Raw genomic sequence first — 16,219 nt, 5'->3', positions numbered from 1 at the left:
GAGACGTAATTCGCGTGAAAGTATTGTATTGGACTAAATGGGAACTAACGGGACCTGAAGAATATAGTGCAAATAACGGGAAAACGTAAATAACAGTAACGTAAATAAGGGGTTTCGCTGTATGTGTACATTGTAAATAAATTTGCCTATACCTATATAAACTTCTTTTTCACATTTTAAGGCAAAATATTGTAAAAAAAATTACTCAAAAATTTAAAAAAAATTTTTTTCACACATAGGTCCCACTTCATTTTTTCCCATCAAATCTGGTAAAATTCCCGCGACCTATATGCGAGTAAATACGGTAATAGATGCTAATTCATAAAATAATATGTGCACACTTGTTTTGGAGAAAAAAATAGATGCTAATTTTTCCAGCCCCTATGTATAATTTTTTTTTCTTCGGGATTTGGAAATTAAATGTAACGTTTGAAATTATGCAGACATCTCAGATATGGTAATAATTTAATAATGATACTTTATGTTACATTAATGGAAGGTATATATTCTGCTTAATTAAATTACTTATTTCAGAAAATGCCTAATCTAATTTTCTACACACATCTTGCTAACTAACACTAAATAGTAATAAAGGGAGGTTGTGGATGTCTTTCTATGATATTAAACTATTCATAATACTTCCACCTAAATTAACAGATTCCATGGGGAAAAAAAGTTCAATTCTTGCGGGAGTCTTGTCTTGGGGTTGGACTAAATGATGTTTCTTTACAGTATGCATGACATTCGCTGCATACTGCTCAGACAGGGAGCGTAGCTCGGAATTGAAAAGGAACTACTAAGAAGCAGCACCAACCTAGTATGTTGGACAAGAGGCCATCCTCCATGAGCTTATTGGTGTACTGGGTGATGTAGGCGGTGATGTCTGGATCACAGTCGGCTTCCCAGCTGACCCCTCGCCGAGCATTCACCAGCAGCTTGAGAGCCGTGACGAGCGCCTTCCGCCCGTCGTAGTACAGCAGGACGGCCACCAGGCCGCGCGTCTGACCCGGGTGAAATGGCATCTGCTGGTGCGCTGATATCACACAAGACAGATAGTGACCATGACTCTAACATGTAGCTGTTATGAAGGAAAAAAAGAGCAGAAATTATAAACATTGAGGATGAATAATATACCAATCTCAATGAGTACATAATTAAACCCTAAAAAAAAGAGAAATAACGAATATAACAGGTATATTTCTACTGTAGTAATGCTACAGATTCATACACATGTATTTTATTAATTATTAATGATGTTTCAAAAAAAAAGTTTAAAAATTTCCTAAAAATTGCAATAAAATATGTTGTCCTCCAGTCAGATAATTTTATGTTAAAGAGTTTACAATAGTCACACAGATTGTTGCACAACCTAGCACAAGTAACACTCATTCCTTTTCAATAACTGAAAACAATCTTTTGTAAGAGTGTAAACATGCTGGTGATTTAAGAGATCTTGTGTCAGCATTAAAGGATGTTAAATAAATGTACAAGTTTTACTACCAAGTAATTTTTGTTTTTGAAGACAAAAAAACCTGCAAGAGGTGAAATATTCTGTGTCAAGTATGCAACTTGTTCTAAAATTAGTGATTAACTCTTTAGTGCCTAAGTCAGATAAATTGTCATAGCTGTGTTGTGCGAAAATTGCCAGAGCCAAAAATTCGGTAGAGATTTTTTTTTTGCTTCGAAGACACATTTACAACACTAGCAGCGCATTCTACCGTTGTTGCTTGGACTTGCTCTTTCTGTATTATACTTAACAGTTATATTTTGTACAAAATGACTACAGATGGTAACATTCTGACAAGCTAAGAGTTCATCTATGCTGTAGTGGACAATCTTGGGAAGGAGTGAATAGGACAGTAACACCAAAAACATTACATAGTGACACCAAAGAAAGTGGGTCTCCTCACGAATTAATATTTTAGCTCAATTATTTGTATGAATACAAAATAATTCAGATTCAAAAATAAAAAAATATTCTGTTTAACTTTGATAGGGTTTCATATGAACTGACCCACAGTAAGAAAACCAGTGTCTTTTCAAAAAAAATATGTGTAAAAGAAATATGAACAATACTTACATAAGTTTTCAGAAAACCATGAAATATTTTAAAAAATAAATAAAACCAAAGATTTTAACTTTTATAACTATACCCTATCCCCATTACCATTGATTAAATATAAACAATTTTCTTTGTAATATTTAAAAAAATCAATTTAAAAAGGGGATCAAAATTTTTTTTAATCTTAAGAAATGACAAAAAAAACATAAAATACTAGATTGCTAAACAAACTAGTTTACTTTATAGCTTGACGTATATACTTAACATACATAATTCAGTGCAAAACAATAATATTAGGATACTCTGACAAAAGTGATTGAAATTTGTTCCCCATTAAATCCCAAACCAGATTTTAAATTTGGTGAATTATGCCACAATCCAGTGAGTTTTCTCTGGGTACTGCCATTTCTGCCCTAAGAAAACATTCACTTACAGCAACTAACGCCCCATTGTGCATTTCACAGGCTAGCAAAAACATCAGGTTTAGGTATGGCAGCCAACACCACTGAACATCAGCATCATTCAATCATATTCAAACTGGCCTCACTGTAGCCATGAATTAAAGTACCTGTGAACAGCAGGTCGAGGGCCAAATACTCGTTCAAGTCGTACATGTCGGAGATGATGATGGCCTCATCAACCAGCTCCCTGGGCAGCAACTGGTGGCCAACCCCCGGGAGAGTTATGCCCTCCTTGATGCCTTGCAGTAAGTTTTGCCGGCTTTGGGCATTCTTCGGCTGACCACACAAACACACAGTCCCCTTCACTTCATACTATCTACAAATATGTTCTTACAATTAAAAGTCCAGAAAACAGATACTGTAGTGCATTAACATTATAAACTAGGTTTAAAATGTTGTGTTTGAAGTACATAATTAAATATTTGAATTATTGGTGGCACTGACCACTGAAAGGTACAGTTTACCAGGTGCTATTGTAACTAGTTTCTTTTATGAGAGTTAGTCACGTGCGGAACATGGTGTAAATGCTAACAGCGTTGTAAAGGACGATGGGTATTCCATGAAAATAATTCTGGCTGTGTGACGCGGGACTGGTGGAAGGACTAACACATGGTCAATCCCATGGATACAATTTACCATATTCCAAATGAATATGTGGTCCTCTGGTCGAAATAAGATTCCATAAAAACATAGGAATTACACCGTGAAATGGTAAACAGATAAACATTTTATAAGTCACTTTTTAAAAACATTACCATCAATAATTATATACCTGGGTAAAACCAAAAAATTTAATATTTTCACACTTTTAAACATTTTTCTACACTATTAATTATGAATACATCTTAAAGAACTTGCAAAACAGTTCATGACTGTCAATAGTTCTCTGTTGAATGTGGTTCTGCCGATCTATTGTGTAACATTCATTACTGCAGACTGAAGCTTGTTCAATTAGCAAAATGTTACACCTAAAATTAATTATTTGTGCTTATGATTATAACTCTGAATTAGAGCCTTAATAATGTACAACGTATACCTAATGTATTGGCCAACCCCTGCATTATGCTCATCACACAGTTACTGTAGATAGACTCAGCTGATTATTTGATTACCATTAATTTGTTGGTTTTGTTTTCTTACAAAAGCTGGTTTTCTTTCCAATAGTCTTTTGTTTGATGGAGGTTTTTGTTTATAACAAGCACCCAACTTCTTTTCCATCCCATTATTGATTTTCAATATGATTCCAATTAGAATTATCAAGTTGTAATGCAACAAAAGTATACATGTGCATAAGACTATAATCATCTGACACAAAAACAAAAGCAAGTGTAATAGTATGACCACACTTTCGAATAGCTTTATATATGTCCACATTAAAGGTAATAAATTTGATACAAAAAATAAAATAGCTTTTTAGCCACTAAATAATTTAAAATTGAAAATAATGATTGGTAAAAGTTCTACACCTGTATCCAAGTTAATCTCTTGATCCCAATGTCATGATCCTGAATGCATTGATTCTTTGGTACATGATGCTTGCTGTTTTAATTTAAACTTAAAACCCAACAAAAAAAACTTGTAAAAAAATGAATGATAAGTTGAATTCAAAATAGATTTTCCTTTTCATTCAGCTTAAGATCATAGTTTATTGTTATATCATAAGTGCAGGATCTTTCGACAGCATCAAAATGTAAAGGATCATACCATCAGGATCAAAGGACAAACTTAGATACGTGATACGGAACTTTTACCGAATGATTGATAGGTTATTAAAAAAAACTATTATTGGTAAATATGTAGAGTAGCGGTATATGCGAAAAAAAATGCTAAAAATCCGAAAATACTTTTATTCTATGCTCTTTCACTTCTTTTTTTTTTAAATTAACCGGCGGAGATAAGAAATTCCAAATACTTTAGGAGATATCGAATTTTTAAATTTTGAACATGTAGAGTAGCGGTATTTGAGAATAAAAAATTCTAAAAATCTGAAATTACTTTTATTATATGCTCTTTCACTTCCTCTTTTCATTAAAACCGGCGGAGATAAGAAATTCCAAATACTTTAGGAGATATTGAATTTTTTAATTTAGCAATAGAACACCTGTACAACCATTCGAACGACGCCATTTTTGTTATTTTGCCGTGTGTTCGTGAATGCGTAATAAATAAAATGGTCGATTAGGTCAGGTCAATTACATTATTAATACTTTCAAACTAAGCGGACATAAAAAAATAATGTGAATTAATTTTAATGGCTGTTTAATTTTAAAATATTTATAATGTAACTGACCTGACCAAACAAACCGGGACAAAGGATAAACAGTAGGAACTAAAATGGTCGATTAGGTCAGGTCAGTTACATTATGAATACTTTCAAACTAAGCGTACATTAAAAATAATATGATTTAATTTCAATGGTTCTTTAGTTTTAAAGTATTTATAATGTAACTGACCTGACCTAACAAACCTGGACAAATGATGAACATTAACAACTCACGTAAAAAAATTTTGTTACTTATTACTTGCGCAACAATATCCAAATAAAAAATAAGACTTTAAAATTAGAAATGTTAAAAATTCACCTAAGTTGGAGGCGGGTACATTTCCTTTGCAATTAGAAGGAAATGATGTAGTCGTTCACCTACGTCGCGATACCTCCGACGGAACATGAATAAATAAATAAATAAATAAATAATCACGTATTGGTTAATTTGAATACTGGCCAATCACGGAACTGTCACGTGACAAAATTGTCCAATAAGAAACATAATAGATACTCGTAAACAAGAAACAATGGTAATCGCAGCATGAATACGCAGGTATTGTGATGAAAATTAAAAAATTTGATATCTCCTAAAGTATTTGGAATTTCTTATCTCCGCCGGTTGATTTGATGAGGAAGTGAAAGAGCATAGAATAAAAGTATTTTCAGATTTTTAGCATTTTTTTTCGCATATACCACGACTCTACATATTTACCCTATTATTATTGCTCCAATACAAAGCATACCTAAAAATCATACTGGTTGGTGCTTTATTTCGAGGTTGGTAATAGCATAGGAATAACTTAAATAAGAGTTTTGTAGCTCTTATCTAGCATTAGATTCCTGGGTGTAGGGGAGGCATTGCGAACTAATCTGGGTTTCTTATCCATATTTTTTTACACATTTAAGTTTTTCAGCCTTAGTTTCATAAAACATAAAATTGATTCTTTGCAATGGCGATGTCCGTAACTTTTTAGAGTTAATCATTCCCACAGCTTAACATTTTTCTTTATGTAAGTTTTTGGACATTCGCCATTGCTAACATTTTTCAACATAAAAATCTAAATTTTTTCACACCAGTCTGACTTAAATCAGTACAATATACATGGGCTATACCTAAGATAAAGAATAATTTTACCTAGCACATCATGTGTCAAAATCAAGAAGTAAATATTGCTGATGTAATGTACCCAGACACAAAAACCCAACTCAATTAAAAAAGTACAATGGAGGACAGAAAAATTTAAAACAGTTCCTGAAATTAATTTTAATAAAAGCTAGGTTGGAAATAACATTTACAAAAGCTTTGCTTCAAAAAGTGTTTTTTTTTTTTTTATTAGAAACACATATGTTAAGTGGTTGTCACATACTTACAGGATTTCTAAGCAAAGTCAAAAAATTTTGACGGTGGGTTCGTAACACATTCTGGGCAGTTTCAAAGATCTCACTGGTCGGCCTGTACATCATTGCTGTTACAATGTTTAGCAGCTCCTTGTACGGCTGCCAAAGGTCGTTGCTTCTGTCATCATCCGAGGCGATGGCTGATAAAAACACACAACATTCGTGTCATGAAGGAAGCTCACACACAAATGCTGTCTCAGTAAAACTTTTTTAGTTAATAAACTACAACAAATATTGCAATGTGATTTTAAAAAATTATCCAGCCTAGTTAGGTATAGAAAAAAAGTCAGTAATAACTTTTAAGATTTTTTTTTTAATTTTTTAGCATTCCCTGATTTTTACCTTATCTATATGTGGAGTATAGGATTAAATTTGTCAGTTCTATGTCAGTGTGGTAGCTTCTCAGAAATCAAGCAAATAATAATTCAAGTAAAAGGTTAGTTTGATCAAGTTGAAAGGTAACTAAGTTATATAAATAATACGTAAAGTCTTACAAATAAAAAATTTCACATTTAAAGCCCGGGCTACATTCGCAATAGCACGCAAACAGCACAGACGCACAGAAGTTCAACATACACTATTAGATATGAGCTGCCACATTGGCAAATAGCACGCGCACAGAAAAATAGCACAGGATCGACGCACAGAAAGTTCATTAACTTTTAACTTTTAGGTTATTTTCTATGCGCGACCCTGGTGGTAGCCAATCAGCAAACAGTTTAAGTACTACTCTAGTGGGCTTATAAAAGAACAATTGTCACGAAAGTATTGGTGCTGTTGACTTGAGTAGTTTGTTATTGTTTTCAAACGCACGATAACGTAAAAATGGAAGGCACATTTGATAACTTTTTGATTGCTGTAATAGAAAGTAAAAATATTTTGTATGACAGGGGATCCGCAGGATACAAATTTGAAGAAGCTAAATTAAATGCTTGGAAGTCTGTGTATGAATGTGTTAAAGAAGCCGGATTTGAAATAAACAGTGTGATGTATTTTTGAATGCTCATTGTGTTTTGTATGTAAACATTGAAGTATTTAAAATATTTCTGGGTTTAACGAAAACCGTACCACAATAACAACACACAAATCTAAACAAACGTCACTTATGCCAACTTCAGTGACCAAAATTGTTAACGGAAGTCTTACATTTAAAAAACTTTTTTGAATGCTTCCGGTATTCTTTTGTGTTGTGTTGTGCGTGAATGTAGCATCAAGCTCTGTGCTATCTCTGTGCGTGTGTGCTATCTGTGTGCTGTTTGCGTGCTATTGCGAATGTAGCCCGGCCTTAAGTTACGCATTATCAATCTTTCTAACCTAACCAACTTACGCTTTAGTTATTATTTTCCTTATTTCACAGAAGCCGGTTTCTGAATTATTACACATAATCTGAAAGAGTGGTATAATAAAGAGAAAATTTGGACAAGTGAACATAAAAAACATGCTCTCAGTAAGGGACCTAATACTAACAGTACAGCCGGTCGAGCTGAGCCAAAACAGCCGGCTACTGGCAAAGCCTTAAAACATTAGAACAATCAATTCATTACTTAAAACTATCTCCTAAGACATAAGCTACATGTACTGTCAGAGTAACAACACATAAACAAGTAACATTAACCACAAATATTTGTTTACTAAGTTATTCTTTCCATTTAAGACATGTATAAACACATACCTTCCTCCATCAAAAAAAACAGTAAAGTCTTGATACTTAAATAAAATTTGAATGTGCGAAAAATTAATATAAATTCAAATTCACTCAACGTTTAATACAAATTTTGAATAAGCAAACTACCGCAATTCTTATCAACGAACTTCAGACACACACCCATAGATATACACCACGGTCATATACATAGAGTAAATAAAGTGTCATATAGATAGGGCTGACAACTTCCTATCTTTGCCTTGATGTGTTTCATAGGGTTAGTAAGCTCCGGGTGGTCTGCGAACAAAAGGCGCTAAATGTGAGATAAAAAAATTCATAATAATTGTAATAAATTAGTGTTTTGTATATAAATTGATATTACTAATTCCGTCTGAATTTACTAATTTTTTTCTAATTTTTTTAATTCGTTTGAATGCTTGCTAAAAGCCTAATCTATACTAATACCATAAAATGCTCAAAGAATATATTTTTACATAGTTTTAAGTAAGGTGCATCAGGGCAACTGCGCAGTAGAATTTACAAAATTCGACTTTAAATGACCATTTACAGTTTATTTCTATATTAAAATTGCTACAATTTATTTTAAAGCACACATCAAAATATTCTTTTTTAAGTTATTGACGCCATCCCCGCTACCTCCTATGATTTTACGTGATTTTTGCTTGGGTTCGAGATCTCAGGGAGGGTTCGGCCTTGTGGCTAGAGGTAGGGGTTAACGCAGTAGGGCCCCCCGAGCTGTTATGGCCATTCGGGATGCCTGAAGGATAACACAAAGTTTCTGGAAGATATTTGATGAATTTATTACGGCACAGCCCTATACATGGAGCTGCCCGTTCTGGCCGTAATGGTTTTCCCGACACGACTAGTGACACGCGCAGCTCTCTTCCTCAGTGGCGGCTCACGATTTTAATGCGCGTGAGGGGCGGACTTGTACACGTGATGCGGCTGTTACAAAAATACACTCTAACATGACGAACGATATCTTGACGAACAAAACATTTCACTATTACCTAACACTTAATAAACTGGGCTAGTGGCACGTAGGCCCGTGTCTCCAGCGACTCTACGTGATACCTAGATGTGTCCCAGCGACTGATTCGTTAGTACATTTGGTGGCACGATACAGTGCAGCGGTGATACCTAAACTCTAACATGACAGATTACACTTTGACGAGCAAACATTTTACTACTACATAACACTTAATAAACTGGGCTAGTGGCACGAAGGCCCGTGTCTCCGGCGACTCTACGTGATACCTAGATGTGTCCCAGGGACTGATTCGTTAGTACATTCGTTGGCACGTGTCGCCTTCTGGCTGCCCCGTGCGGGCCAAGACTAGTTAGCTGGTAAGCTAAGTTTGTGGCGTGAAGCGCCGACGTAAAGTATCGTAGACTCCCCACAGTACTCAAGTATTATGTAGAACACTCATCTTGGAGCACTGATTTAATTAAGTGAAATACCTCATGGTAGATTGAGGCCGGCCGCGGAACTGTACATAAACGATTAAGAAAATATTATACTATTGAAACTACATGTCGGTGAAAGCAAAGGTTGATGGTTCCGCGTTGTGCGCAGGCTGCCGGCCAGTCTGAGCTCCTGAAGGACACTGGCGGTGTCGCCGCACGCGACCCCCCTCCCCCGCCAGCACTCCCGCGGAAACGTGTGAATTTCGTGGGAAACTGAACTGGCCAGGTTCGGGACAAAACGCACAGTGAGACATATTTTTGACAGGACTGAAATATTAATTGATGAAAAATAATGTTTAATAAAATCCTGTGGAAAAATATACATAAATTAATTTGTTGTAGTGCGGCGGAGGGATATGCCACACCCGGCCGGATCCTTCCGCCGGCGTAGCACTCGTTGCCTGGCGTTCGCCTCGTCGCACGAACTACACTTTGCTGCGCGCACGAGCGCGTTCGGTGCACACGCTTTTGCGAGACGTTGATGAGGCATAGCTGTCTATGCGACATAAAGGAGCATTGGCGGTCGGCGTCATTATACAAACATTTTCGTAATTTTTTGATATTCGTATTTTTTATAATGAATATTTATATTCGGTGCCGAGATGCGAACTTGCCCGCTAAGTTGGGGTAAGTGCATAACAGGTTATTATTTTCCATGTGTTTCAAGTTAGAGTTGTGGAAGGGCAAGTGTGTTAAAGCAGAATATTTAACATCTGTTTTGTATTTTTTATATTTAAATACAATAAAAATTGACTGACATATGAGTAGGCCAGTTGCAAAGTAAGCCTTGTCCACAAAAAGTGAAAAATGAGTTTATGGTGGTTTTGGGTGCACCTTTGTGGTATGTATCAGTGTCAGTTAAGAAACTGGAACAAAATAATTCTTGTCCCTGTTTAAAAGCAGCACAAAATACCAGTACAGTTTCAAAACATGCCTTGTCCAAATTTGCTACTTTTACAAAACAGGTTATGTCCATCCCGAATACTGTAGCAAAATAGGTCTTGTCCTTTAAAATTCTAGTGTTTTTAAATGTGTGGTGTCAAAACGGGTCTTGTCCATTAAACATTATTTAAACATTAATTAGGTAACACTGTTTATTCATTGTTGTTTATGTTCTTATTCTTTAATTGTGTTTTTGAAAGGGCCATGGATTTTGTGGATGTTGGCTACACTTCACAACACACTAAATTAATAGGTTTGGAGGGGGAAACGCGGATTTGTGTCGAAAAGAATAGTGACTATTCCGCCTAAACAATGGCAAAAACGGATTTGTGTCGAATCGGAATAGTCACTATTCCATACAAGATTAAAATCTCACAAGTTGGCACGGACTTGTGCCGACCCTGAATAGTAACTATTCCGGTTCGACACATTTCCGTGTAGTGAAGATTCCGGGTATGGTGGAAGTCGGGTTACTTGTGTGTGGAAAAGTGCCGAATTTTTTTTCGATGGAATTCATGTAGTTTGGTCAAACTTGGTCCGATCCGAATTTTATTCGAATATGAATTTTTCAAGTAGTACTTACATAACGACGTTAGAGTGCAGTGTTCGCGTGGTTTAGCAACGCCATCTGTCATGTTACTCATTACTAATTGTTGAAGCTCATTGCGAATTATCACTGAGCAGGGTGCGCCAGTATACCCTTTTCCATTTATAATTTTATAATTTATTGTGTATCTCGGTTTCTATTTGCACACATGATTTATTTTATGCCTGTACTTTTTAAGTGCATAAGTTGTCAATTCATACACTGACTATGTTGGTTTCTTTATTTTCTGTGCAATACAGAATAAATTTTTACTTTTAAATATAAAAAATAAATGTCTCTGAAACATCAAAACTGCCAATCTCCTGTTCCACAATAGCCCAGGAAACAAAGGTTTCAACCTGTGAAAAATTTGTCCAAAGCTGAATTTTTGCACAGTGGTAGAGTCGACTATGCTTAATAACATACCGAAAGTTTACCGCTGTAGACCTTATGCGTATCACTAAAAATTTGCAGTTAAGTCCTAGATGACAGCGACTTGCAACAGCTCATTAAAATGCTTCCCATTTACGCACTTTTTACCGTAGACTCGATAGCTATATGAAAATATTCTTAAAGCACTACTTCACACATTTATAACTAATAAAGTTCTAAGTGTTAATATTAAATGTAAGAAAAAAAAATGTTTAATTAATTAAATAAGTTTTATATAAGTCAAGGCAATAAAAGGACAGTTCACTTAAAAATAAAGGGTCTTACGCAAATATTTCTTAAACAAAAGTTGCTGTATAGTTCTTAAGCTTTACAGGGACATATGTCTCAAAAGTCTAGCTTAATTTATAGGATCACTAGAGACTCCCGAGCTTATCAATGTCGTCTACGCACTACGACAGAGCCACAGCCGCAAGCGCTGTGGCCACTCTCACTCCCACGAAATCGAAGATTAAAAATCTTGCTCCTAACTGAAATTAAAAACAGTGGTAACATTAAAGTTTTCTAGCAACATTTTAAATGTTTACTTCCGCAAACCTTGCGCGCAACACCGAAAACGAGAAGTTAAATCCTAAATAATACTTTATTGACCACTCAACAATATGGCACTCAAACGTAATTACTATAGCATACTTTCAGAATAGCAAACCAAAACTTACTCAAAACATTATTCTCAATGATTAAATTTAAAATCATTTCACTGCGTTTGACTAAATATGCTATTTAATCAATAATTTTAGAAGAGGGGTGTTATGGAGAAAAAAAAGGGTACAAATGGAAATACGTATTATAAAAACACGAAGAGCCCGATGTGAAAACATTAAATAAAAGTAGTTGCAAAGTTCTTAAACTTTAAATTAGTTTATTTGTTGAGAGCCTGGTACAATGTGTCTGACCGCTAAAGCGATCCGAACCGCGTAGTGTATACTACTGCGAGGTTGCCGAAGTAGGCTACGGTCGGGACGAATTTCGCTGTAAAGAAACAAAGGTTTTTAATACATGGAAAATTATCCCAGAGCCGAAAACTTTTACAGTAGTAGAATGAACATTTCTTAGTAACACGTCAAATGTTTACTGCCGCAAACCTTGTGCGTCACATCAAAAACGAGCAGTTAAGTCCAAAATGTCAATTTTTTGCAATGATCCACAATAAAGGATATTGCAAATGCAGTTTATGGAGTAGACTGACAGTATGGAACCCAAAATAATCTAGAAACATTGCCCTATCTGAGAATAGTGATAAAAAGTACAAAGTTTAAACATCTTTCTATAAAATAGACAATTTAAATCATTAAATTAACGACTTCACTTTCATTCAATTTTAAGGAAATATAAATACATTTTACATAAACTTAAAGAGCCCAACATGGAAATCGCTTAAAGTAAACGTTGTTGCATATTTATTCATCTTTAAATTGGTATATTTTTTAAGTGTCTCATACAATTAGTCTGACCGCTAGAGCGATCCGAGCCGCGTAGTGTATACTACTGTGATGTTGTCGAAGTAGGCTCGGGTCGGGACAAATTTCGCTGTAAAGAAACAAAGGTTTTTAATACATGGAAAATTATATCAAAGAAGAAACTTTGTACAGTTGTAGAATGAACGTTTGTTAGTAACATATAAAAAGTTTACCGATGCAAACCTTGTGCGTCACGCCAAAAACGAGCAGTTAAGCCCAAAATGACCATTTTTTGCAACGATCCACAATAATGGATATTGCAAATGCAGTTTATGGAGAAGACTGACAGTATGGAACCCAAAATAATCTAGAAACATTGCCCTATCTGAGGATAGTGATAAAAAGTACAAAGTTTAAACATCTTTCTATAAAATAGACAATTTAAATCATTAAATTAACGACTTCACTTTCATTCAATTTTAAGGAAATATAAATACATTTTACATAAACTTAAAGAGCCCAACATGGAAATCGCTTAAAGTAAACGTTGTTGCATATTTATTCATCTTTAAATTGGTATATTTTTTAAGTGTCTCATACAATTAGTCTGACCGCTAGAGCGATCCGAGCCGCGTAGTGTATACTACTGTGATGTTGTCGAAGTAGGCTCGGGTCGGGACAAATTTCGCTGTAAAGAAACAATGGTTTTTAATACATGGAAAATTATATCAAAGAAGAAACTTTGTACAGTTGTAGAATGAACGTTTGTTAGTAACATATAAAAAGTTTACCGATGGAAACCTTGTGCGTCACGCCAAAAACGAGCAGTTAAGCCCAAAATGACCATTTTTTGCAACGATCCACAATAATGGATATTGCAAATGCAGTTTATGGAGAAGACTGACAGTATGGAACCCAAAATAATCTAGAAACATTGCCCTATCTGAGGATAGTGATAAAAAGTACAAAGTTTAAACATCTTTCTATAAAATAGACAATTTAAATCATTAAATTAACGACTTCACTTTCATTCAATTTTAAGGAAATATAAATACATTTTACATAAACTTAAAGAGCCCAACATGGAAATCGCTTAAAGTAAACGTTGTTGCATATTTATTCATCTTTAAATTGGTATATTTTTTAAGTGTCTCATACAATTAGTCTGACCGCTAGAGCGATCTGAGCCGCGTAGTGTATACTACTGTGATGTTGTCGAAGTAGGCTCGGGTCGGGACAAATTTCGCTGTAAAGAAACAAAGGTTTTTAATACATGGAAAATTATATCAGAGAAGAAACTTTGTACAGTTGTAGAATTAACGTTTCTTAGGGCCGGTTTTATGACCCCCGGCTAAAGTTCTGGCTAAAATTTAACCGCAGGCTAGCTCTTATTTCGGTTTTATGACTCCCTGTTAACGTCTATCTTCCAGTTAAAGTTCCGGCTAACCTAGCGGGTGGATGAACCGGCCGCTAGCTGCTTAACCGGAGGCTAAGCAACAGAAAATAAAATGGCGATGTACAGTGGTGAGGCGTGAGGTTTACATGAGGGGAAGCAATAAATCCGTTCACACCAAAACATGATGAGGTTGATGAGGGGGGGGGGGGGGTCTGGAGGCCCTCCGCCGGGAAAATATGGATTTCAAGGTACAAAATGGTGCTATTTAAGTAGTTTTCTTAACTGAACATTGACTATTCCACAGGTAGAAAAATTGACCTTTTTTTTTAAATACATTATTTTTGAAAAATAATGATTGACTTACATTATTCTGATAGTAAAATACCTACTCTACATTACTTATATACTAAGTGGGAGTGTAGTATCATCGTACGCCCACAAATCCCCCACGCACTGCAAGCCAACAGCCCGCGGGAGAGATGCGCGCGCCCCGAGAGACGACCGCCGACTGAAACGCGACATCGCCACCTGCCGTGCCGAACTGTACCGGACATAGCCGAAGCAGTCGGCGGTAGAATTCCACCGTCTGCTTCGGCCATGTTCGCTCCAGTTCGGCAAGAAAGCGTTACCTTCGTAGCTTCTACCACGTATTTTTCCAGCCAATCCCCTCCCTGAACCTTTGTACCATGCCACCCCCCTTCCGAAAGGAAACTACTGCGGCAGCCTTCCTGCTGAAAGCGATCCTACCAGCGCTTCTTAACCTAGCAACGCTTCTAAAACAGCATGTTTTTGTGTCAACGAGTTCTTTTTTTATAGCGCACAGCGCACAGTATTGGGTCCCAAAAAGATAGTGTAAAAAATACATACACCTAACTGCACGAGCCAAAGTAAAATACTATTCTGAATAAAATATTTATTTAAAAAATACAATGTCTGGAAACTGCCTGGGCAAGCACTGCTTGCCTTGCTTGCCCTGACGAGATGCCACTGCTGTAAGCCTGATACAAAGTTCTTAGGAGCTAATTTTCATGTTACTAGGGTACACAATCCCTCCATACAGTGATCCGAATGACTGTCTTCTCCCGGGGTTTCATGGCTCTCAAAGGCAGTGGTAAGGAATACTTATCATCAAAGGTCGCAGAATGGTGTTGATACCAGTTTCCCGTATATGGGATGGTGAAGGGTGGTGGCATGACTGGCTGGTTAACCTAGTACGCCCTAAGACCGCCGGGGGCGTACGCTGTCGATACCCAGCGATTGAAGCGATCGCTGCGACAGAGCTTTCTACTACAACAACTCTTGTGCGAAACCGGCTAGAAAATTTAACCTGGACTCGCGACATTTATACATTATATATATTCAATGCAGTTAGTCACCATCAGGTGCTCACAGAGGCCGGCAGCTTACACGCAACGTGGAATCAGCACCTTCGCGTGCAATTAGGCATGTAGTAGAGACATCCGCCACGTCGGTATAGTACTGCGCATCACGTGCACAGTCAGCAGGATGATATCTACGCCTTGAGTAAAGTGTCAGGATTCGTGTATGTTCTTAAGTATTAGCTGCGGGGACTTAGATCCACACGAAAACACCTGTCGCGTCACTTGTCGGAAGAGATCTTCACTAGCAACGTAATCAGTGCCACCACTGGAAGAAGCCACGGTAGTGCAGAGATGTCAATTCGATAACAGAAATGGTCAGGAGTACGATAACACCGGTTACCTCATGCCAGTGCTAATAAACCACTCTGAGTTATACGTTGACGCCACTCCCGCTGCCTGTCTAAGTTTTTAAATTGATTATTAATGTTGAAAGTTATCTCAGGGGTTTTAACGGGGGTTCGGCCTCGAGGCTGCAGGCAGGAGCGCGTCTCTGTTCGAAACCTACCCGGGCTTTCAGGCCACCCAGGATGCCTTATAAATAACTGGTAAACGATTTGACATGACACTGCATTTATTCAGAACCGATACACTTGTTGGTCCAGGTACTGGCCGCTTCTGTTGTCTGACCGCTGCGACACACGTATTTCTCTACGTAAACGGTACGCGCGACCAGGATAGGTTGCCAAGTGGTGTACACGAACTTCTACAGTGGTCGATTATAAATGTGAATGGCGTGGAGGATA

At 36.5% G+C, this 16,219-nt stretch overlaps 1 protein-coding gene across 1 annotated transcript in view; it reads right to left on the bottom strand.

Annotated features, from left to right (window-relative positions):
- The window catches only part of LOC134540217 (nuclear pore complex protein Nup205), a 279,586-nt gene extending 271,538 nt beyond the window's left edge, over positions 1-8,048 (bottom strand). Inside the window, exons 1-4 of the mRNA XM_063382820.1 lie at positions 7,860-8,048; positions 6,161-6,327; positions 2,631-2,799; positions 815-1,033 (exon numbers count right to left, since the gene is read on the bottom strand). Of these exons, the coding sequence (XP_063238890.1) occupies positions 815-1,033; positions 2,631-2,799; positions 6,161-6,327; positions 7,860-7,869 (565 nt within the window). The 5' untranslated portion in view covers positions 7,870-8,048. The remainder of the gene's footprint in view (positions 1-814; positions 1,034-2,630; positions 2,800-6,160; positions 6,328-7,859) is intronic.
- Positions 8,049-16,219: the final 8,171 nt, after the last annotated feature.

Source organism: Bacillus rossius, chromosome 1, assembly GCF_032445375.1.
Source record: "Bacillus rossius redtenbacheri isolate Brsri chromosome 1, Brsri_v3, whole genome shotgun sequence".
Lineage (NCBI taxonomy): Eukaryota > Metazoa > Arthropoda > Insecta > Phasmatodea > Bacillidae > Bacillus > Bacillus rossius.
Note: the sequence above shows the minus strand (reverse complement) of the source record. Positions and strands in the feature narration are given on the sequence as shown.